Raw genomic sequence first — 24,913 nt, forward strand, 5'->3', positions numbered from 1 at the left:
TCCATATTTTGCACCACTTAATCTTCATCTGCAACTAAAGTGCACAGGCAGATGCTCAAAGTTTCCCAGAAGTCCCTGCTCTGCCCTGTAGCTCTGAAGCCCTTCTAACCCCTCACTCTTCTGGGAGGTACTGAAAAATGGGGTTGCTTTTAAGCCAACCTCCACAAAAAGGATTCAAGTTTTTCAGTCCTGTTATGGTGGTTTTCTAGATCGTTAATTCATCCCAACAAACATTTATTATCTACTGTTTTCCAGAGACTGTTCTAAGCACACACGTTACAAAAATAAAAGATATGGTACTCTGCCCCTAAGTGAAGAAAACAGAGAGATTCGATAGAACAGAATGCCAGGGGAGCTCAGGAGAGTGGGTTATCAGGGAAGACTTCCTGGAGGAGGCAACATTTGAGCTGAACTTGAAAGGCTGACCAGAAGTTAGAAAAAAGGGGGAAAAGGCATGCTGAGTGTAAGAACAATGTGCAAAGTTCACAGATAGGAGAGCACAGCCCATTCAGGGAATAACAAACAGCTGATCACTGCTGAAAAGTACAGTGCTGGAGGTGAGAGAGATAAGGTCACCGGGGGGTTCATCACCAAGGGTCATACTAAGAAGACAGGAGCTGACCCAGATGAGAAGAGAAAACCACACGACTAGGCCTACATTCAATCCATGGAGCCCTGTGCCAGGAGACTGATGTTCATCCACCAGCCCCAAACACACACGCCCAGCATTCAAGGTCCTTCGTGTGCTGTCTGCACAAATACCCCCAACACTACGCTCCTCTGCTCCATAGAGGCTTTGGATCCTGTGGGTCCTGCTCTTTCTTCCATCCAACCCTTCACAGACCACGCTCATTTTCACCTCAGCCTGATTCCAGTTGCTCATTGGCGCCACAGCTCCCGCGTAGACTTGTACTTGACTCTTAACAGCAGCAGAGGGCAGAAGAGGCCCATAAATATTTCAGAGCTCGTGCGTTTCCTGCAAGTTCCTGGGTCACTCCAATGCTGCTGGTCCACAGAGCACGCTTTCAGTAGTAAGCGGCTGGAGCAGCACCTTTGTTACCATCTGAGGTCAAAGATCTTTTTTCTAAGTCTCCAATCTATCACAGACCAATATTTTCAGAAAATACAATAAAAACAAATTACAAAGAAAATGAAAATTTTAAAAGAGACACACAAAATATAAGTCTCAACTTTGTCTTCTTGGAGTCAATAAGCATAGTATTTCCCTGCCAGATTAGACGGGTTGACTGCGCTCTCCCAACATTTCCTTCGCCGAACACAACATAAGAAATCCCGGCATGCTCATGATCAGGTGTGACTTCTACCTTAGATTTCACGGGCAAAGGAGGGGATGTACTAGCAGAATGTGAAGAATTTGCTTTGGGGCTTTGTGAATAGATACTTTGTGAAATGGAGTTGATGAAAAACAGCTTTTGATAGATACAGTCGCACACATCCAACCACCTACCTTGCCACTCTTCCCCGAAGGTCCCCCAAACCGGAGAGCTGACGCATCTCCAGAGTCTTTAAGGCAGAATTCGTTCCGTAGCTGATGTTGTCCCGGGCCCGGATCTGCTCCTGGAGGACCTGGGCAACACAAAAAACCACCAAGAGGGTCATCTGAGAATGTACTTGCTGTCACAAAAGCATTTTATACTTTGGCAAAAATAAGAACATCTAATTCCATTCATAAGAGGCTCCTTTTTAACAGGCACCCGATATCCATGTGTTCAGAGAACCAGGGGCTTAGAGAGACCTCAGAGATCTCACCCAGACCCAGTCCCTTAATCTGCCACTAAAAACCCTGAGACTTGGATGTCACGTGACTTGGTGGAGGCCCCCCCCCCCCAACCTGCCCCCTGCTCCTGAAGGACGGGGCAAAGCCCAGACTAGGACTAGGACCCTGGACATTTGCTACACAGTTCAGAGCTCTTTCTACCACCCCAGGCTGTTTTTCAAAAGTCATTGCTTTAAAGGAAGACTCCCTAAATCCATCAGGAAGCAATAAATCAAGAGCAAGCAGGGACGGGGATGGGCAGTAGTTGTCAGACAAACAGGTCCAAATTCAGTTCCTCTAGCTGTGTGATCCTGGGCAAGTGCGTAAGTTCTCTTAGCTTCCTTCTCCTCATCTGTTCATAGTAACGGTGACTGTACTCTCAGGGCACTGTGAATGTCACATGAGAGAACGCATGGGAAGCACTTACAATGCCCAGCATACAGTGAAGACAGCAAATGCTGATCTTCTAGTGCTTATCTGAGAACAGTGTTTACGCTGGAAAGGCAGAATGGCGTCTCTTAGAAAGGCATTAAACTGCTTGAAGATCAGGTGGCCCGGCGGAAGCATGACCCCGTGGAGCATCCTTCCTGGGAAATCCTCTAAGGATGGATGGAGGTGGGGAGGGTGAGGACACCCCTGGTGTTTACTGAGCATGTACCGGATAGAGGAGGCTGGTGCTGCACTGCACACCGCCAGGCGCCAAATCCAGTCCATGCTCTCGGGTTACAGGCCAGGATTGAGGCACGAGCGGCTCATAGGATACACCCAAAGTCACATGGACGGCAAGTGACCAGCCAGAACCGACCCAGCAGCCTGGCTCCGGAACCGTACACTGTAACCCCGCTGCCATGCTGCCTGCTCAAAGCAGGAAAGAGGGTGAGCTGAAACATGACAGACAGACGGACGGACAGAGAGACCGGAGAACCTGAGTCCTAGGTCACGGGAGACCACTCAAAAGCACAAGGCTACATCGGACGTTTCTTCCATTTCCTTACTCTTCCCTACATGCCTTCCTTCTGCCCTCCCCTTCTCCACCTTTATTCTGTCCTTTGCACGGCCCTCACCACCACCACCTTCCCTCCCCTTTGCAAAGAAAAAGCGCGTGATTTCTTATATCTTTCCCTGTTCAAGCGCTTAAACATTTTCATCTATTTGATTAATGTCAGCTTCATATTTTTACAGTCTTCTTGCTTCCTTTTGGTTTTACTCACTCCTTTAGTAATTTTAAAAGATGAGCGTTGAGGGGCGCCTGGGTGGCACAGCGGTTAAGCGTCTGCCTTCAGCTCAGGGCGTGATCCCGGCGTTGTGGGATCGAGCCCCACATCAGGCTCCTCCGCTATGAGCCTGCTTCTTCCTCTCCCACTCCCCCTGCTTGTGTTCCCTCTCTCGCTGGCTGTCTCTCTCTGTGTCAAATAAATAAATAAAATCTTTAAAAAAAAAAAAAAGATGAGCGTTGAGTTCCTTTAACTACATTATGTCTCCTCCATGATGAAGACTTGATTTACAACAGTATTTGCTGCGTCGATAGGCTGGGTGTGAAGTGCTTTCCTTTTTATGGTTTTCAGTTCTGAATTCCTCTTTGATCTAAGGATATTGAGGTATCTATGGATCAGTTAGAGTTGTGTTTTTTCATTTTCAAGCAGTCAAGTTTTTGGTCATTTTTCTTATTTATTTCCACCTTACTGGCTTAGGATCACAAATACATTCTGTGATATATTTAATTTTTTGAATGTATTAGGGTTTGCTTTGTGGCATCTGTTTATTAAATGTTCCATGCAAAAAACTGCTGGAGGAACAAAAGGTTCAATATTGTCTGTTAGATTGAGTTTGCTGATTCCGTTATCCACGCTCTCCAGCTCTTATTTATTTTTGGTAGATCTCTCCGTCTGTGAAAGCCGTTTTATGAATTCTCCCCTTGTAAAATATTTTCATCAAGTTCTCCTTACATTTTTAACACTTTCCACTTTAGGGATTTAGCTGCCGTCTTAGTTGGCACATACAGAGCTGTCATAAAAGTGGGCATAACCATTACACCATAACCTTCTCTTCTGATGCAGAGCTTTTAATGTTGCTTCTTCTCGCCTAACGTTAGCGTGGTGACCACGCTCTATTAATGACAGAGCAAACCCCTGCCTGGTCTAGCTGGATGCCAGGCATGCTGTAGGTATGCTAACCTATGTAATCCTCACATGTACCCTCTGAAGCGGGTACTATTATTATCTCCATCTCACAGGAGGTGAACTCTCTAAGATACTAAGTAGCTTGCCCAAAGCCACAGTTACTAAGGAACTGAGCTGGGCTTTGAACTAGGGACCCTGGCTCCACAGATGGTGCTGTCCCTCATGACACTGCCCTCTGTGTTTCCATTTGACCTTTCATCTCGCTTCGTATAGACAATTTAGGTTGGTTCCACGCTCCTTTTCCTAATTTTGACCCCTTTAATCAGGTTTCCATTCATCGTCCTCCCTCCCCTTGTGAACTGGGGAATGTTCCTGGCCATTGCCATTACGTGAATGGCTCCTTTCCCTTCCCCACATCCATAACCACACACATCTACTCCAGGCTCTGATCCTGAGAGGCTCCCCTCTCCTCTGCAAGAGACACTCAGTGCCCCTCATGCCCTCCCTCCTTCACCCTCCAACCCAGATGGCTTACTGGAAAGGATTTTACTTTTCTTCCCTCACCCCAACTAGGCTTTGCTAAAATAACTTGGGACTTCTAGTTGGGTTATAATTAGAATTTTGCTTATAAAATGTCGCTTCTATTTCAATAATTTTTTCTCCTTTTTTCAGTGCTTCTGTTACCCAGTCCCAGGCATCCTTCAATAGCCACTTACATGAAATACTATAGGTCTTGTTTTACGGATCACTGACTACCTTTGTGCTTCTCCTTTTCATTTTCCCCTCTCTCAGGGTCCCTGTGTAGACTCCCTAACACTTTCCTCAAATCAGGCGCTTGGATGAAAACTCTGAATCCCTGCCATGTCGATAACTCTCCTTCCCTCACCCTGAAGGGTGGGGATCAACTGAAAAGGGTATGGAATTCTTGACTTCAAGGCCTTTCCTCCCAATCAACTTCGAGACTGATAGGTCTGGTGCTTGTTCCTCTGTACGTTTCTTGGCTCTTTATACCTACAAGCTTGCAAGATTTTGTTCCTCTATTTTGGAATTCAGTTTTATCAGATTTTTTTTTTTTTTATTTCAGTTCTACCTGGAACTCAGTGAAATTTTCAACCTGTAGTCTCAGGTTATTCTTCTATGTAGCTATTGTTTCTTCTCCATCTGTGTGTCTCCTTCTGGAATTCCAGTTGTTCACATGCCCTAGATCTGTCCCCCGAGTCTTCTATCTTTCCCCTCATGGTTTCTCTCTCTTCATATTTGGCTCTGATGTTCCAGCATCTCTTCCACTTTGCCTCGTGGGCAACTAAGTCAATTCACGAAAGTAATCATCCTTGCCTCTAGCTCATCCCCTGAGTTTTAAAAATTTAAGTTCAAGGGAGAAATTTTATGCTGTACCCAGATCTCCTAAGCATCCTGTCTTAGGCAGCTGGGGCTACGAGAACAAAATGCCAGACTGAGTGGCTCATGAACAACAAACATCTATTTCTCGAAGTTCTAAGGCTGGGAAGTCTGTGATCAGGGTGCCAGCATGGTCTGTTTTGGGGGGGGGTTCCCCCTGGCTTGCAGATGGCTGTCTGCCTTCCCTCTCACTGTGTCCTCACAGTGAAAAAACAAAGCAAATGAGCAAACAAACAAATAAAAAGCAGAAATCGGCCCATAAATAAAGAACAAACATGGTTGCCACGGGGGGGCTGGGATGGGCAAAAATGGGTGAAGGGGAGTGGGAGGCACAGGTTTCCAGGTATGAAATGAGTACATCACGAGAAGAAAAGGCACAGCATTGGGAATACAGTCAATGATACTGTAAGAGCGTCGCATGGTGACAGAGGGCAGCCACACTTTTGGTGCGCAGAGCACAGCGTGCAGACTTGCACACAGATGTACCTAACTTGTTTCTGTGCTGCCTTTTCTCAACTATTCTTTTTTAAGTATGCAGACAACTGCACTTACATACATTATTTTAGGATTTTCAAACTCCCTGGTAAAAAGCAGAAATAAGCAATGTGAAGCCTTTGTGTTTTCCTTATTGGAAACCCGGTTGGAGCCAGTATAGAGGGGAGTGACAGTAAAACAAATATTTCACTGAAAGGAATTTGGAACTGCTAGACCTATCTGTTATTTGCTATAGTTTCCAGCTTTTTCTGAATGAAGAAAGCTCTATTAAGAAGAATGCAAACCAGCTACAATACCTGTGAATGACAAAACGTTAGTCATCTGAACACATCCTTGTAAGAAAACTTCAGATCTGACTAATCTGGTGCTGACACTCTCCCACTGATGAGAAGGCGCTGGTGTTCCCTTTCATAGGAAGTAACGCTTATTCCTTATAGTTTATAGAGTGTAGTACGTACTTTTTATATGTAATGTTTCAAATCTTTGTTTATTATAAGGCTGAAGACCAGGGTTTCTTAAGCGTCTTTAAGGTTCATAAGAAACCCCAGGTGGCTTGTTAAATACACAAATCCCTGGGCTCCACCCCCAGAGAGCCAAAGCTAGAGTACGGGCCCAGAAAGGCAGAAGTTCAAGGCCCACAGACCCCTAGAGGAACACTGAATCAGACGCTGTAGAAATGACAAAAGCTATAACCAATCTTATTTCATCTGAGTTGTCTCTCAGTCAAGAAATCACTAAGAACAGCAACCCACAAAAGGGGGTGTTAAAAATAATTAAACAACACAGTTTTTAAAAGGTTCAATCTTTCTAGTAAGCAAAGAAACGGAAACTGAAAGTCATACCATGATAATGCATCACTGTGGTGTGTTGATAATGGGGGATGCTCTGTAGGTATGGGGAGAGGGAGTCTGGGAACTCTGCTTTCTGCTCAGTTTTGCTGTGAACTTAAACTTCCTCTAATAAAGACTATGGAAAATGTAAAAAAGCATACCATTTTCTTTTATTAAAAAAGCAAATATTTTTAATTTATAATACTAAAATGTATGTCAAAATTAAAGATGTATAGTTGGCCCTTCCTGATACATCTTTCTGGGACGTGAGCCATCAAAATATATTCACAATGTTCATACCCTTTGATCCAGTAACCCTAGCTCTTGAAATTAATCTTAAGGGACATAATAACAAAACTGACAAAAATGTATACACAAAGATATCTTCCTAGTAAGATATACCCAGTATTTTCCAAGGTATCTATACATTATTACACAACCAGTTAGAAGTTCGTGGAGAGCTTTTAAAATTAAGAGAAAATGTGTACAATTTAATATCAAGCAAAAAGAAAGGGTACAAAATAAATATACAGCATGATTCCCGCTATGTATAAGATACACATAAAATAATACTAGAGTATTAATGTTTTGCTACTCTCTAGAGGGGGATTATGTTTGCTTCCTCCTTTTTTTGTATTTTCCACAAAGACCTTACGTTATTTTTATAACCAGAAAAAAATGTGTGTGAATGTGTGTGTTTTAATGCTTACAAATAAGAAAATCCCATTTAACTTTCAGAATTCTTAAGCAGATGAATAAGATATTGTATTATAAGTGTTTTCTTTGAATAATACAGAAAAGAATTACATCAAAACTTAATGCAATATTCATATTACTGAAAAGTTATGTGAAAACAGAAGGTATCAGAGAATTCTCTGATGAAGCCTTGGAAAAACAAACCCCCTGTACAGCCAGTAATCTTCCCTAATCTGTCATTTTGGAGCAATGTATCAAAGCGATGTGTTTACTTTAAAAAGGTTACATCGCACTCTATCATAGACACTCCATTATTGTCACTTCAACTCAAGGAACGATTTTCTGCATGCCCATCACGCGCTGTGCCCCAGGCCTGCCTTCGGGGAGGGAACTCGGCTGTGGCAGCAGACTACAGAGCGGTAAGTGCATGGCCTAAAACCATACAATACTGTTTCACAGAGCAAAGACACACTTGGAAAAAGTGACAACCCAAATCTTCATTTATTTTTTCTAAGGTATGACCTATCTTTCAAAATCTCCCTTCCCAAAGACCGTAGGAAACGGCGCTCGGGTATGAATCCCACAGCGCTATACCACGCTGTGTACGCAAAGGTAATATGGACCCATGCCCAACCCCAAGCCCACCCCGGACCTCGCCCCCCCCAGACAAGTTAGTATTGCCTAGGATTGGCCTGGACAGAAACAGCTCTGCCTGTTTCTCCTTCTCCAACTTTTCCCAAATTTGTGAGGACATGGAAAGGAAAGTGAAACTCCAGTATCACCTGGGGAAAGGCCCAACAACAACAGGGCAGGGCCTCATAAGATAGTATCTCCCACATGGCTTTTTCATCTTCACAACAGGACTTAAAACTTCTCAGAGTTCCAGCCTCATATCAAACTGCCTTCCTGGCATTTCCATATGGACATTCAAGGGGTCCCTAAAATTTGCCAAGTCCTAAACGAAGTCACACTGCCTTCAACGTGCCAAAAGTTCTGTCAGGTCTACCTCAGAAACACATCCAGAACCCATCCAATTCCCATCTCCACCGTGACTCCCCTCATCCTAATCATCTTGCCCCTGTACCGCCACGGCAGCCCCCAACCCATTTCCCTGCCTCCATTTTTGTTCCTCCCCTATAACCCTTTCCCCATGTAGTAGCCAGAGTGATCTTTTTGAAACAAAAATCAGTCTGTAAGCAACAGGAGGGCATGGGTTTTTAGCTGTTTTATTCACTAATGTATCCCTAGAACCAAGTGTCTGAATTAAGTTCCTTTGCTTAAAATTAGATAATGGCTTCCCATTTCCAAACTCCAAACTTCCCATCATAACTTCCAAGGCTAAAGATCTGGTCCTATTCCCACACACCCCATCCACCTGCCCCACTCATTCCATGATACTCCAATCCCATTGGTCCTTTTTCTGCTCCCAAATAGGCCAAGCTTCTTTCTGTTTATGATCTTGGAATCTGCAGCTTCCTCTTTCTGGAATGTTCCCTGCCCTGTGTGGCTCCTCCCCCCACACCACCACCTTGGCTTGTCTGGCCCCTTCTGTCACTCAAGTCTCAGTTCACATGTTACCTAACCCACCCTCTTCCTGAAAAAGCCCCACAGTCACTCTCAATGCTATCTTACCAGACCACCGGACTGAGGCTGAAATTACCTTGGTTACTTAGTGTTTACTGGCTGCAAACCCTACTAGAATGCAGCAAGCCTAAGAGCAAGGGCCTTGCATGTCTAGTCACTACTGTAGCCCCAGTGCTCCTAACAATGCCTGGCTCCCAACAGAGACCAATGAACTTAGTTCCATGTTCTAGGACTTGGTCTCCCACATTCTAGTCTCAGAGATTGTATTTAGCCAGTGTCCAGAGGTGATCAGGCCCTCGAAGACGGCCTGGGACAAGCTTAAATGTATTAGTGACAAGGGCAGGCAGCAGAACACCAATTTGTTACTCTACACTGAAAAACCTCTATCAACAAATGCTCAATTGCATTCATTCACTGTTTTCTCCCTCTAGAGTCAAGTCACATGACAAGCCACAGCTAGTGGGTAGACTTAAAACAAAATGAATTTTGATAATGGGATGGTTAATTATGTGTCAGCTTGACGGAGCCAAGGGATGCCCAGATAAGTGGTTAAGCATTATTGCTGGGTGTGTCTGTGAGGGCGTTTCCAGAAATGATCAGCATTTGAACTGATAGATGTCCTTTCCAAAGTGGGTAGGCACTACCCAATTCTTTGAGAGCCATGGTAGAAAAGAAAGGAGGAACAAGGTGGCATTCTCATTCTGCCTGAGCTGGGACATCCGTCTTCTCCTGCCCTCAGCACTTCTGGTGCTCAGATCTTCAGACTTGGACTAAAGTCTACACTATCAGCTCTCTGGCTCCAGGCCTCAGACTAGACCGCTGGCTTTCCTGGGTCTCCAGCCTGCAGATGGGAGATGATAGGACTTCTCAGTCTCCATAATCATGCGAGTCAATACCTTATAATAAATAAATAAATAAATAACCTATTGGATCTGTTTCTCTGGAGAACCCTGACTAATACAGATGATAACGCCAAAGTCCCTCTGCTGATAAACCTGTTCCAGTGGGACAAGATCACAGCTGCAGGCTGAAATTCCTTGTTTAGGTAAAATATATGAAGTCTGGCAGCCGAGACTCTCTTTGCTGACTGTGCTAGATGCACATTGAACCCACTTCCCATCTGTGCCCCAGCTATACGTCAACATGACTGTCCACACCTTTGCTGTGACATGCTAATAAGGTCCAACTCTGCACTATCACTTGAGTTCAGAAAACTCTCCAACAGCCCATTTGCAGACTATTAAACTAGGAAATTATGTATAATTGAGTCAATAAGTGAGGGCGTGACACAGTTTCCCACAACCTAACTAGGTCAAAGCCACCCCAAGCCAGACAGACATTATGAAGCCTGAGCACATGGAAACCAGGAGTAGGTCTGTAGATTCCAACCAGCAATGTAGCAGACCCCACTGCCTGGGTCCCCAAAGTCTAAAGACACAGTGAAAACCCTTAGCAGACATGGGGGTCTCAACCATTTCCAAAGCCAACCAAGTGTCATGGAAGGGGAAGCTTATCACCAACAAAAGGGCCATGGACTGCTTATCAGGAGTCAGCTTCCAAAGATTGATAAAAGCTTAAATTAAGGACAGTACAGATAATCTAGACATGTATAATTCATAGTGGACCACATTACCTCTTCTAAATTTATAATGATGACGATTATTTGTGGAATGTTTCCGAGGAATAAATAATTGATAACATAGTCCACATCATAAGGCAAACTGCCAATGGAGACAATGGGTGGGGATGCATTAAAACAATAAGTTCTTTCATTCAACATTTATCAAGCACCTACTGTGTACTAGCACACAAGAGTTATCTGTTTTGACGTTGGAATCTGCCGACAAAATATGGGCAATAATCACACTGTTTGGAAGGTTTGACAATACATTTTACTTTTCTTCCTGTGTACTGTGGTCAGAGCCATGTGACAGAATCATAAAGACTTACGAAGGTAAACTTGCCAAGTAGAGTATTAACAAGATATAGTATGTCTCAATTTGAATAGTTCTGTTAGGAGCCTGGAGTGAACTTTACATCTTGAGATGACTACAGCTTTAGCTTTGTGATGCAAAATCATCTTTGGAGACAGAATTTGACAAAACAAATACCCAGTAAGATTTTATTTATTGAACTGAAAAACAAATGTAAACCAGTAATAAGAATAATTTTAAAACCAGGCAATTCACTGAAGAAATTCATTCAGAAGCTGAAGACAAGGGGGCACTTGGGTGGCTCAGTCCGTTAAGTGTCTGACTCTTGATTTTGGCTCTGGTCATGATCTCAGGGTCCTGGGATCAAGCCCCACATAGGGCATAATGCTCAGCGGGGAGTCTGCCTGAGATTCTCCCTCTCCCTCTGCCCCTCCTCCCCACATTCCTTCTCTCCCTCTCTGTAAAATAAATTTTAAAATCTTAAAAAAAGGGGTGCCTGGGTGGTTCAGTCGTTACCATCTGCCTTCAGCTCAGGGCGTGATCCCGGTGTTCTGGGATCGAGCCCCATATCAGGCTTCTCTGCTGGGAGCCTGCTTCTTCCTCTCCCACTTCCCCTGCTTGTGTTCCCTCTCTCGCTGGCTCTCTCTATCTCTGTCGAATAGATAAAATCTTAAAAAAAAAAAAAAAAATCTTAAAAAAAAAAAAAAAAGAATTTAAAGACAAGGGGCACCCGGACAGCTCAGTCGGTAAAGCATGCGACTCTTGATCTTGGGGTTGTGAGTTCAAGTCTACATTGGGCATAGAGCTTACTAAAAAAAAAAAAAAAAAAAAAAAAGGAAAAGAATCTACAGACAAAAATATCTCTCTCGCATCATTTAAATACGGTTTGAATATCTTCACACCTCTTTTCTTTAAATATGCAAATATTGTCTTTGCATAATGCCCACCATCCCGATTTTACACTACTTATAAAGACTTCCTTTTAGTACTTTTTAAATTTTAATCTACACCATGGTTTTACTTTAACAAATTTTGGCTACCATGTGGCCATTCTGATATCTCATCAAGCCTCCTAATTTTAGTTATGTTTGGGTAAACATGCTTAGACTCATAATATATGTAAAACCGTATAATTAGTGTTTCATATTGGAGTCTATTAAATTTCCAATCTTCCTTCTGTTACTTCACAATGATATATAGTTATTACCAGTTATAAAAAGTAAATGCTCATACATGCAAAGTACATTTTTATCAGAATCAGATTTTACTCAGTTTTTCCTCTCTACAACGGAAATCATCTTTTCATTTGCAAAACCGCAAATCCAAAAATATATGTAAATGGAAAAGAGTGCTGTCTGGTTCAGGCAAGAATAATCACTACATACAACGTGTTTTGAGATGGAAAAACAGCAGAATTGAAATTTAAAACTCACTACATTGTAAATCACTCAAAAATCACATTTTAAAAACACACCTTAAGAAAAATAATTAGCAAAAGCCTACAGGACTGATGACTGAATTCGTAGGGATGTCTGCTGGTAACTGTAATGAAGCAGTTTAATGAACTCGAATCAAAGGAATGACGGGGCGGGAGAGAACGCAGTGAGAACGAAAGCTAGAATTACCTGCTTTCATGAAGAAATTCTTCCTGAAGGGGTAGAGATACTGAGAAAGCAAAGAATGGTTGAAAAGCACTCCCTGTCACGTTTGAGAGTTGGCTACCTAAGATCAGAGTTCTAGAAGAGCTTCCAAGAGGAAAAGGAGCATATTTTTGGATTTTAACAATCTGGGTTTAGTCTCAGCACTGCCACTTCCTGGCCTTGAGATCTCAGACAAGTCCCTTCACTCCCCTGGGCCTTGGATGCCTCATCTGAGAAGGCTGCAGTCAGTACAGAGGACCTCAGGGTCTCTTCTTCTCTTTCTGCTACCAGCAAATCTGCAACTGGCTTCACTATGAATTGGGCATTTATTCACTTAATAAGCATTCATGGCATTTTGCTCCAAACGCCATGCTGGACAATGCACAGATGACTCAGACAAGGTTTCTTTCTTTTTGAGGAGTTCGCAATCTATTGGGGAAACAGACTGGTAAACAATGCCAGTCCTATTCAGTAAATGCTGTGGTAACAGTGGCAGAGCTGGGTGCCCAGGATACCTTTAGGGAAAGGGAATTCAACGCAAAGGAGGAGCTGGCAGGGAGGTCTTCCTATAATGAAAAAACTATTAAATAGCATTGAGGGCTCCACTGAGCTTGGAAATTATATGTTTTAAAATGGTTCTGATCACTGGATTAGTACAGAGCAGCTACCAAAGAGGAAATTATTCCCTGGCCTCACAGTTGCAGCCAAAGCACTATCACCTTTTACGATGACAGCAAAAACTAAGGCCAGGGTTTTCTTGTTGTTGTTTTTTAAATTTTGGGGTTTTTTTTTAATTTTTAAATTTTATTTATTTTTTTAAATAAGCTCTATGCCCAAAATGGGGCTTGAACTCATGACCCCAAGATCAAGAATCACACGCTTCACTGAATGAGCTAGCCAGGTGCCCCAAGTCCAGGATTTTCGAAGGGCACAGTGACATTCTATGCTTTTACCTGAGAACAGCACTGCCAGAATAGGTTGGCTCCAGTCTCCAGTCCACCTACCACCCACATGAGCAAAGGGAAGCTAGCTGAGTGCCTCCAGGGGCACTGCTGGGCATGGAAAGAATGGAGAGGTCACAGTATTTTCTGACATGAAACATAGGGGTGTTTGTTTATGAAACACTTCTTTGGGGGTGCCTGGGTGGCTCAGTCGCTAAGCGTCTGCCTTCGGCTCAGTGCGTGATCCCGGCGTTCTGGGATCGAGCCCCACATCGGGCTCCTCCACTGGGAGCCTGCTTCTTCCTCTCCCACTCCCCCTGCTTGTGTTCCCTCTCTCACTGGCTGTCTCTCTGTCACATAAATAAATAAAATCTTTAAAAAAAGAAAGGAAAGAAAGAAAGAAAGAAAGAAAGAAAGAAAGAAAGAAAGAAAGAAAGAAACACTTCTTTGCCATTGGTTAAGGGGATGGGAATGTGAGAATCATGATTTATCCCCAGCTGCTTTGATTTTATCTATCTCCCTCTCTAGATTTGGTTACAGCAGAGATATCAGCCCCCTACTAGATCTCTACTCCTTTCCAAAATTGAAATCTTTAAGTTGGTGTTCTCCAACTTGGGGTTGGCAAGTTATTCAGCGTCTGGGATAAAACTGCTTTAGCGCACACACACACACAAACAACTGGAAAGATCATTCTAAATACCAACACCACCTTCCAAAAACACGTATATTCTCTACAGCGATCTTTTAAACTTCCTATGCCCTTCTGATGCCATTTGAGTTCTTTGGTGGCAGGCAATGGAAACCTGAATCTGAGCTAACTTAGGGGAAAAGATGGAATGTATTGGAAAGATTAGGGGAGAGAGGCACACGACCAACAGGACAGCCAGGGATCCAGACTGAAAAGGGACATAAAAGGTGTGCCCTAGAGTCCAGGCGGCAGGAACACTGGCCAGTGTCCTGCAAGCACAGCTGCTGCAGGGAAGACGCTCCAGCCATTTCCATTCCTTGGATCACTCTGCTCAGGTTTCAAGTTCCAGGGAGTAAGAGTCTCAGTGCTCTGGCCTAATTTATGGGTTCCAATCCTCTCTAGCTAAAAAGGTGATAAGGCACCTGATGAACAGCCATCCAGTCTGAAACCAATGGAAGAAAGGTAAACACCAAAAGGAAATCAAGTTTCTATAATCAAAAGAAATTGGAGGGGCGCCTGGGTGGCTCAGTCAGTTAAGCACCTGACTTTTTTTTTTTTTAAAGATTTTATTTATTTTAATTGACAGAGAGAAAGACAGTTAGCGAGAGAGGGAACACAGGCAGGGGGAGTGGCAGAGGAGGAAGCAGGCTCCCAGCAGAAGAGCCCAGTGTGGGGCTCAATCCCAGCACCCTGGGATCATGCCCTGAGCCAAAGGCAGATGCCTAACCACTGAACCACCCAGGCGCCCCTAAGCGCCTGACTCTTGACATCAGCTGAGGTCATGGTCTCATGGTCATGATGGAGCACCATGTCAGGCTCTGAGCTGGGCCTGGAGCCTGCTTAAGATTCTCTCTCTCTTAGGGGTACCTGGGTGGCTCAGTCATTAAGCGTCTGCCTTCGGCTCAGGTCATGATCCCAGAGTCCTGGGATTGAACCCCGCATCGGGCTCCCTGCTCCGCTGGGCAGCCTGCTTCTTCCTCTCCCACTCCCCCTGCTTGTGTTCCCTCTCTCGCTGGCTGTCTCTCTCTCTGTCAAATAAATAAATAAAATCTTAAAAAAAAAAAAAAAAAGATCCTTTCTCTCCCTCTTCCCCTTCCTCTCCCCTCCCCTCTCCCCCTCTCTAAGGAAGAAGAAGAAGAAGAAGAAGAAGAAGAAGAAGAAGAAGAAGAAGAAGAAGAAGAAAGGAAGGAAGGAAGAAAGAAAAAAGAAAAAAGAAAAAAAGAAAAAAAAGAAAGAAAAGATAAGAAATTGGAGTGGATACTGTCAGTCACAAAAACAACAAAGACCCACTACATCCCCTGAATAACAAACACATAATCCTTTTCTTTAAACATCTTAAGCAGTACAGATATTTTAGAACCCTGAAGACAAATGTATTTTAATTAGGGTACAATTTCAAGTGAAACCTTGTCCTTGGTAAAGGTATGAGAATCTCAGTGAACAGTGAAAGCTGGTAACCATGTGGTACGCTAGGACCTCACTTAGGTATAAGCTAGGTGAGAATTATCACAGAAAAAAAAAAAAATTAACTATGCACACAGTAGCCATCAAAGAGTTGGGATAGCTATAGTAATATCAGACAAAATCGAATTTAAGATAAGAAATTTTACTATAAAGAAAGACATTTTACTTTTTTTTAAGATTTGTGTATTTATTTGAGAGAGAGAGAAAACAAGCAGGGGGAGGGGCAGAGAGATAGAGAAGCAGACTTCCCGCTGAGCAGGGAGCCCAATGCGGGGCTTGATCCCAGGACCCTGGGATCATGACCTGAGCCAAAGGCAGATGCTTAACTGAGCCACCCAGGTGCCCCGAAAGAGAGACCTCTTATAATGATAAAAAGATCTATATATCATTATGAATGTACATGCTCTGAACAACAGAACCCCAAAACACTTGAAGCAAAAACTAACAGAACTGAAAGGAGAAAAAGATAATTCAACAGTAAGAGCTGGAGACTTGAATAATTGACAGAACAAGACTCTCAATAAATTTAAAGAGATCAAAAATATTAAAAGTATGTTCTCTGCCCACATGGAATTATACTAGAGCTCCACAATAGAAATAAGTTTTGGGAAATCCCAAACCTCTGGAAATTAAACAACAGACTTGTAAATAACACAGAAGCCAAAAATAAAATCACAAGTGGAAATTTAAAATATTTTCAACTGAATAAAAACAAAAACACAACATACCAAAAATTCATGGGAAGCAGCTAAAGCAGTGCTTAGAGGACACTGTATAGCTTTAAACACCATTATCAGAAAAGACTAAAGATCTCAAACCAATTACCTAAGCATCCACCTTAAGAAACTAGAAAAAGAAAAGCAAACTAAATAAAAGTAAGCAGAAAGAAAGGAAATCATATGGAATTGAAATCAATGAAATAGAAAACAGAAAAGCAAGAGAAAAAAATGAATAAAACCGAGAGTTGGTTCTCTGCAATGACTAATGACTCAATATGGTGAAAATAGCAATTCTCCCCAAATTGGCCTATACATTCAAAGCAATTTCTATCAAAACCCCAGTAGGCTTGCAACTAAGAAAGAGATTTACTTTCATCAATGTCTATCACAGAACTCTTCCACACTTAAATTTTTTTCATGATGATGCAATAATTAAAATAATTATATAATTACAAAAAAAGTTTTCAGTAGGCTTTTCTACAGAAAACCACAAGCTGATCCTAAAATTGATATGAAAATGCAAATAAGCTACAAAGCCAAAACAATTTTGAAAAGGAAAACAAAGTTGAAGGACCTACGGTACCTGATTTCAAAATGTACTGTAAAGCTAGAGATTAATTGAGGCAATGGGGTATTGGCGTAGGAAAGTCATACAGAGCAACAGAATCCAGAAAGAACCCTTATATTTTGTGGTCAATTGATTTTCAGTATAGGGACAAATGGGAAATTTTTCCTTGGGCATCCATATGGGGGAAAAATAACTTAGATCAAAAGAGATCACAGACCTAAAGAACTAAAACTAAAACTTCAGAAGAACACACAGGAGAAAATCTTTGACCATGGGTTAAGCAAACAATTCTTCAGACACAACACTAAAAGTACAAACCATAAAAGAAAAAACTGGTAAGCTGGACTTCATTAAACTGAGGGCTTCAGAGGGGAGGGGGATGGGGGATTGGGATAGTCCAGTGATGGGTATTAAGGAAGGTGCGTATTGCATGGAGCCCTGGGTGTTATACGCAAACAATGAATCATGGAACACTGCATCAAAAACTAGAGATGTACTGTATGGTGACTAACATAATAAAAAATTATTAAAAATAAATAAAAATAAAAAAACAAAAAAAAATTTTTTAAATGTTGTACTTCAAAAGACACCATTAGGAAAATGAAAACACAAGCCAAAGAATGGGAGAAAATATTTGCAAATCACATATATGATAAGGGATTTGTATCTAGACTATCTTAAGAACTTCTACAACTCAGTAATAAGACAAATAACCAATTTAAAAATAGGTTCTGATACCTGCTACAATATTAAGCTAAGTGAAATAACCCAGACACGAAAGAACAAATACTATATGATTCCACTTGTACGGCATACCTAGGATAGGCAAATTCATAGAGACAGAAAGTAGAATAGAGGTTATCAGGGGCTGAGAGGGGTGTGGAATGGGGGTTACTGTTTAACAGGAACAATGTTTCCGTCTGGGATGATTAAAAAGTTTTGGAAGTGGGTTGTGGTGATGGTTGCATACAACACGGTGAACGTACTTAATGTCACTGAATTGTATACTTAATAGCTAAAATGGTAAATATCTTACCACAATTTAAAAATTAATTTTTAAAAAATGGGAAGACTTGAGTAAACATTTCACCAAAGCAGACATGCAAATGACCAATAAGTACATGAAAAGGTGCTCAGCATCATTAGTCATCAGGGACATGCAAATTAAACTACAGTGAAATACCACTACACATCCCCTGTAATGACTATAATCCAAGAGAGATAATACCAAGTGTAGATAAGGATGTGGAGAAACAAGAAATCTCAAATGTTGCTGATGGGATTGTAAGATGTGTATAGCCACTTCGGAAAATTATTTGGCTATGTTTTAAACATAAGCAGGGCGCCTGAGTGGCTCAGTTGGTTAAGCGTCTGCCTTCGGCTCAGGTCATGATCCCAGAGTCCTGGGATCAAGCCCCGAATCGGACTCCCTGCCTAGCAGGGAACCTGCTTCTCCCTCTCCCTCTGCCGCTCCCCCTGCTTGTGCTGTCTCACTCTCTCTCTGTCAAATAAATAAATAAAATCTTAAAAAAAAAGTTAAACATAAATTTACTTTAAGACTCAGGAATTCCACTCCTAGTAATTTACCCAAGAGAAATGAAAACACGTCCACACAGGCTTGTACAGAAGTGTTCATTCATAGCAGCTTTACTCACAATAGCTAAAACCTGGAGATAATCCAAGTGTCTATCAATTAATGAATAGATAAGGAAGATGTGGTATATCCATACAATAGGATATTACTCAGAAACAAAAAGAAATAAGCTAAAGGCATACCTTGTTTTACTGTGCTTCCCAGACACTGCATTTTTCTTTTTACAAACTGAAGATTTGTGGCACCCTGTGTTCAGCAGGTCTATCACTGCCATTTTCTAACAGGATTTCTCATGTTTCTGTGCCACATTTTGGTAATTCTCACAATATTTCAAACTTTCTCATGATTATTACCTTTGTTATGCTGATCTGTGATCACCATCAAAGTGACCTTTGATGTTACTACCATAATTGTTTTGGCACACCACACACTGCATGTTAGACGGTGAACTTAATCGGTAAATGTGTGTGTGTTCTGACCGTTCCACCAACCAGCCATTCCCCCATCTCTCTCCCTCTCCTCGGGCTTCCCTGTTCCCTGAGACACAACCATATTGAAATAGGCCAGTGAATAACCCTGCAATGGCCTCTAAGGTTTCAAGTGAAAGGAAGAGTCGCACAACTCTTACTTTATTTTTTATTTTCTTTTAAACTTATTTAATTGAGAGAGAGAGCATGTGCACAAGTAGGGGCAGGGGCATTGGGAGAGGGAGAGAGAGAATCCTAAGCAGGCTCCATGCTGAGTGTGGAGCCCAATGCGGGGCTGGATCCCACAACCCTGAGATCACGACCTGAGCCAAAATCAAGAGTCAGACACTTAACCAACTGAGCCACCCAGGCGCCCCACACGTCTCTCACTTTAAATCAAAATCTAGAAATGATTAAGCTCAGTAAGGAAGGCATGTTGAAAACCAAGATGGGCTAAAAGCTAGGTCTCTGGTGTCAGTTAACCAAGTTGCGAACACAAAGGAAAAGCTTTTGAAGGAAATTACAAGTGCTACTCCAGGGAACACACAAATGATAAGAAAGCCCAACACACTTGTTGCTGGTACAGAGAAAGTTTTAGTGGTCTGGACAGAAGATCAAATCAGCCACAGCACTCCCGTAAGCCAAAGCCTAATCTGGAGCAAGGCCCTAACTCTTTAATTCTATGAAGACTGAGAGGTGAGGAGGCCGCAGAAGAAAAGTCTGAAGCTAGCAGAGACTGGTTCATGAGGTTTAAGGAAGGAAGCTGTCTCCAAAATATAAAAATGCAAGGTGAAGCAACAGTGCTGATGGAGAGGCTGCAGCAAGTTATCCAGAAGGATCTAGTAAGATAATTAATGAAGGTGACTACACTGAACAACAGATTTACAGTGTAAATGAAACACCCTTATATTGGAAGAAAATGCCATCTCGGACTTTCATAGCTGGTGAGTAGAAGCCAATGCCTGGTTTCAAGGCTTCAAAGGACAGGCTGACTGTCTTCTTAGGGGCTAATGCAGCTGGTCATTCGCAGTTGAGGCCAATGCTCATTTACCATTATGAAAATCCTAGGGCCCTTAAGAATTGTGATAAGCCTACCCTGCCTGTGCTCTCTGTCAGTGGAACAAGGGCTGGATAACAGCACATCTATTTACAACATGGTTTATTGAGTATTTTGAACCCACTGTAGAGACCTGCTGCTCAGAAAGAAAGATTCATTTCAATATATTACTATTCACTGACAGTGACCCTGGTCACTCAAGAGCTCTGATGGAGATATACCTGAGATGAATGTTGTTTTCATGCCTGCTCACACACTGTCCATGCCACAGTCCACGGATCAAGGAGTACATTCAACTTTCAAGTCTTATTATTTAAGAAATACATTTCATAAGGCTAGAGCTACCATGGATAGTGATCCCTTCTGGAAATCCCTCTGGAAAGGATTCACCATTCTACGTGCTGTTAAGAGCATGTGTGATTCGTGGGAGGAGGTCAAAATATCAACATTAGCAGGAGTTTGGAAGAAGTTGATGGTAACCCTCATGGGGTTCAGGACTTCAGGGGGGAAGTTACTGGAGATGTGGTGGAAACAGCAGGATAACTGGGGTTAGAAGTGGAGCCTGCAGATGGAACTGAATTGCTGCAAGCTCATGATAAAGCATGAAGAGCTGCTTCTTATGGAAGAGCAAAGAAGGTGGTTTCTTGAAATGCAGTCTACTCCTGGTGAAGATGCTATGAAGACTGTTGAAATGACAATAAAAAATTTAGAATATTACATAAACCTAGTTGATAAAACTTTTGAAAGAAGTTCTACTGTAGGTAAAATAGTATCAACACCATCGTATGTATAGAGAAACTGTTCATGAAACAAGAACCAATTAATGCAGCAAACTTTATTATTGTCTTATGTTAAGAACTTGTCACAGCCACCCCAACTTCGGCCACCACCACCCTGATCAGTCAGTGGCCATCCACACCGAGGCAAGACCCTCCCTCCAGCAGCAAAACGATCACAACTCACTGGAAGCTCCGATGATGGTTACCATTTTTTAGCAAAGAAGTATTTTTATTTATTTATTTATTTATTTATTTATTTATTTATTTTAATTTTTAATTTTTTTAAGTAGACTCCTTGCCCAGCATAGAACCCAACAGCAATAAAGTGGTTTTGGGGTTGTTGGGTTTTTTTTAAGATTTTATTTATTTATTTATTTATTTAGTTAGTTAGTTAGTTAGTTATTCATCCATTCATTCATTTATTTCAGAGAGAGAGAGAGAGCATGAGTGGAGGGGAAGAGTAGAGGGAGAGGGATGAGCAGACTCCCCGCTGAGCAGGGAGTCCAATGCGGGGCTCAATTCCAGGACCCCGAGATCATGACCTGAGCTGAAGGCAGACACTTAACCGACTGAACCACCCAGGCGCCCCCAAGAAAGTGTTTTTAAATGAAGGTATGTACATTTTCTTGACATAATGCTACTGTACACTTAATAGATTACAGTGTAGCGTAAACATAACTTTTATATGCACTGGGAAACCAAAACATTCATTTGACTTGCTCTATTGCAATCTTCGCTTTATTGTGGTGATTTGGAACCGAACCTGTGATATCTCTGAGGTCTGCCTGCACTGATACATGCTAGAACACGGCTGAACCTCAGAAAGACTATGCTAGGTGAAAAAAGTCGCAAAAGATCTCATATTGTAGGACTCTGTTTATATGGAATGTCCAGAAAAGACACATTTAGAGACAGAAAGTAGATTAGTGGTTGCTTGGGCCTTGGGTAGAAGTGGGGATTGACTGCACACAGATCTATACAAATTTCCAGGGTGATGGAAATGTTCTGTGACTGCAACTGATGGTTGCAAAATTCTATAATTCTATAAATTTTCTATAAACTTTCTAAAAATACTGAATTGTATACTTACACTGGGTAGATTTTTATGCCCTATAAATCATTCCTCAATAGAGACATTAAAAAATAAACACAATCTGACACTGAAAATTTCAGGAAGCATAACTCAGATACAATCTCCACAACTTGAAACAAAGGTTTTCCTTAATCTAGCCACATACCTCTTACTTACATATTTAAAAATTACAGGTGAAGGATATTACCAGTGTTCAGTAATGAAAACCCAGGCCCTAAATGATCTTAAGCTCCTGAACGAAACTGTGTGGTCCCTGTGATTGTTCAATAAATAGCAGGAAATTTACAAATCTTAAAAATTTTGACAATATTAGTCTTTTATTGGGCTCATTTCAGAGAAAAAAATAAAGCAATAAAAGGAAAGTCTGAGAAGCAATTCAAATCCCTAAATTGTTCTAGTAATAAACCGTATTATACATAATCATTATGGCCTAGAAACATTTAATCTGAAGCAGCAAAGGCTGACCTAGTAATTGGCTTAATAGCTATCTTCAACAATATGAAGGGTTTCACGGAGAAACTATCTGACTAGTTCTTCTCTCTCTCCATTGAGAGCCAAACAAAACAAAGTGATTTAATAGTCAGCAAGGTAAATTTAGATTAAACATAAATAACACTGACAGTAACTGCTATCAAATACTGAAATAAATTTAATTAGGATATTTGCTCAAGCTGTTTCCTTGGTGATCACTAGAACACACAGACAGAAAGCTTTGGTCTGAATGCATTACTGCCTGGGAGGCAGGGACTAGACTCGCTGACCCCTCGCGGGGAGGAGCCGGGCTGCGGGAAGGCAGGCAGCCGCCCTGACTTTCACACACCTTACTCACCTCGATATCCCGATTCAGTTGCTTCACGATAGCAGTTATGTTCCTGATGTGCTCCTCCAAGAAGAGCCTGGCCAAGCGGTCACCGCCCCCTTTGTTCTGCATCTTCTGCAAACTGCTGACGATGTCGTCTTTAATCCGGAAGGCGTGCTCCACAAGGGCAGCCGTTGTTTTCTCGTGACAGAGGATTCTATCTTCCAGTTGCTCCACGAGACTTACAGATGAGTAGGGTGCCATGGTCAGGGACTGGCTGTGTCGGGGCATGGTTCTAACTCGCCTGTGGAAGGAAGCCACATGGCAAGCGTTGTTGATTGGGACAAAGTCATTGTCAAAGCCAGATTCAAGACTTCCCCAGAGAAGGAAATGCAAATTATCTCTCCCTACAAGCTGAATGCGGTTTGAGGCAGGGTTTCTGCCGCAGAGAGTTTTCTTGGCGAGCCGGGCATCTTGAGACAATCATACCCAGAGCCTTAACTGTGCTGGTAGCAGGCTCCATGACCTCCAAAAGCAAGAGGCTGGTGGAACTGGGCCTGCTGAGGTGTGCCCAATTCCAATCTAAGCTTATCGAGACCACGCTTACTGGGACGCCTGGGTGGCTCAGCTGGTTAAGCGTCTCAACTCTTGATTTTGCCTCAGGTCATGATCTCAGGGTTGTGAGAAAGAGCCCCGAGTTGGGCCCCCCACTCAGTGGGGAGTCTTCTTCTTTCTCTCTTTCTCTCTCTCTCTCTTTCTCTCTTTTCACCCCCCAACCCCCCTCACCCCCCACTGCTCACATATGTGCATGCTTTCTCTCTCTCTAAAATAAATAAATCTTTAAAAAAAAAAAAAAACCTATAAAGACCAAGCGTATTCACAAAGTCTCCTGACATGCCCTCCTTACAGCAGTTCTTTAACATAACGACAAACTCGAATGCCTACAAGGGTCAAGCAGGTGACATAAATGAACGATGCCCATCACATATGATATGACAGGGAGGGGACTTTGGAGACCTGGAAAGGGCATTCCTCCACTACATGCAGCCACAGTTTTGCTCCATCCACGAGCGACCATCTGGGAATGCAGGTTTATTTTTCCGGATTATCTCATATTTCAAGAATAGTGGGAAATTCAGACTTGTACGTGAAATCACCTGATTTTTAAATGTTAACAAGTCATTTAAAAAGTATTTAAGATAATGCAGGCCAAACAATGTGCTTCCATGAGCCAATTCTGGTCTAGGGACCCCCAATTTGCAACGTCTGATTTAAAAGGGTTAGTGGCCTCCAGAGTTGCAGTTTCCTAATGACCAGAAGTACAACTGTACTGTAGGGCCGTTATGAAGTCTCCACTTCTCACTATCCCTGAGCAGATCCTACAGACTGGATGCTGGAGAGGGACACGACTGTACTTCTCTTGCCCTTGAACAAAATCATCCCTGGGTAACATAACAGCCACAAGGTGTCATTTATAATAACCATCACACCCACTAGCAGCCCTCATGGGATTGGTGGAAAGGAAAAGTATACCTTAGATGCATATTTTCCATATATTATACCTTTCCTCGGTGACGAGACAAGGAAATGCAGTGCTCCGTTGGGCCATTTTCTTTTTAATAATTCACATCTGCTGAAAAAAATAAGCATTAAGTTATTTAACAGTTTATATCTGGAATTTAAATGATGTCTAAAGCTTATTATTAAGTTACTAAGTGGATCACAAATTATGCTGACACGCCGATCCGTTACAGTATTAAATGTCTTATATCCTATACATGAAATAAACAGCAAATGTTTCCAAATAAGAAGAAAAGAATCAAGCAAAATCAAAAGTAATACTACTAAGTCTTGCTAGACAGATCAATGAGGACCATTAAGTGGATTTTCTTGACGTTTCCTCCCCCCACAACTGCATTTCAAGCTTGAGAAACCACTTACAGAAACAAGATAGTTTCTTTAACAGGCTTTATTCAATCATGTAAGGTAGGAAACTACCTTAGTAAATCTCATCTCAGCAAATTTAACAAATTTCACAGCAAATTAAGATCACTTATTTCTAAATTAATCTTAAATCAAATGAAACATGATCAATTGGCTCTGATTTGGGGGAGCCTATCTATTCTCTCACGAAGAGAATGAGATTGATATCCATTAAAATTTTATTATAAGATATCGCCACTCATATTATATCTCGCCTTTAAGGAACATTTGGCCATCCCAACACATTAGAAATTTGAGCAAAACTGGAAGGTTTTTAAAATATTTCA

At 42.0% G+C, this 24,913-nt stretch overlaps 1 protein-coding gene across 3 annotated transcripts in view; it reads right to left on the minus strand.

Annotated features, from left to right (window-relative positions):
- Positions 1-24,277, minus strand: part of FAM81A (family with sequence similarity 81 member A) — a 61,826-nt gene extending 37,549 nt beyond the window's left edge. For 2 of the 3 annotated variants that reach the window (XM_008706039.2, XM_008706036.2), the window contains exons 1-3: positions 24,206-24,277; positions 22,674-22,947; positions 1,469-1,587 (exon numbers count right to left, since the gene is read on the minus strand). In XM_008706039.2, the coding sequence (XP_008704261.1) occupies positions 1,469-1,587; positions 22,674-22,947; positions 24,206-24,252 (440 nt within the window). In that variant the 5' untranslated portion in view covers positions 24,253-24,277. Of the gene's footprint in view, positions 1-1,468; positions 1,588-22,673; positions 22,948-24,176 lie in introns of all 3 variants that reach the window. The other variant, XM_008706037.1, reaches the window with a different exon arrangement.
- Between the last annotated feature and the right edge of the window lie 636 nt (positions 24,278-24,913).

This window comes from Ursus maritimus, unplaced genomic scaffold (genome assembly GCF_017311325.1).
Source record: "Ursus maritimus isolate PB19 unplaced genomic scaffold, ASM1731132v1 scaffold_35, whole genome shotgun sequence".
Lineage (NCBI taxonomy): Eukaryota > Metazoa > Chordata > Mammalia > Carnivora > Ursidae > Ursus > Ursus maritimus.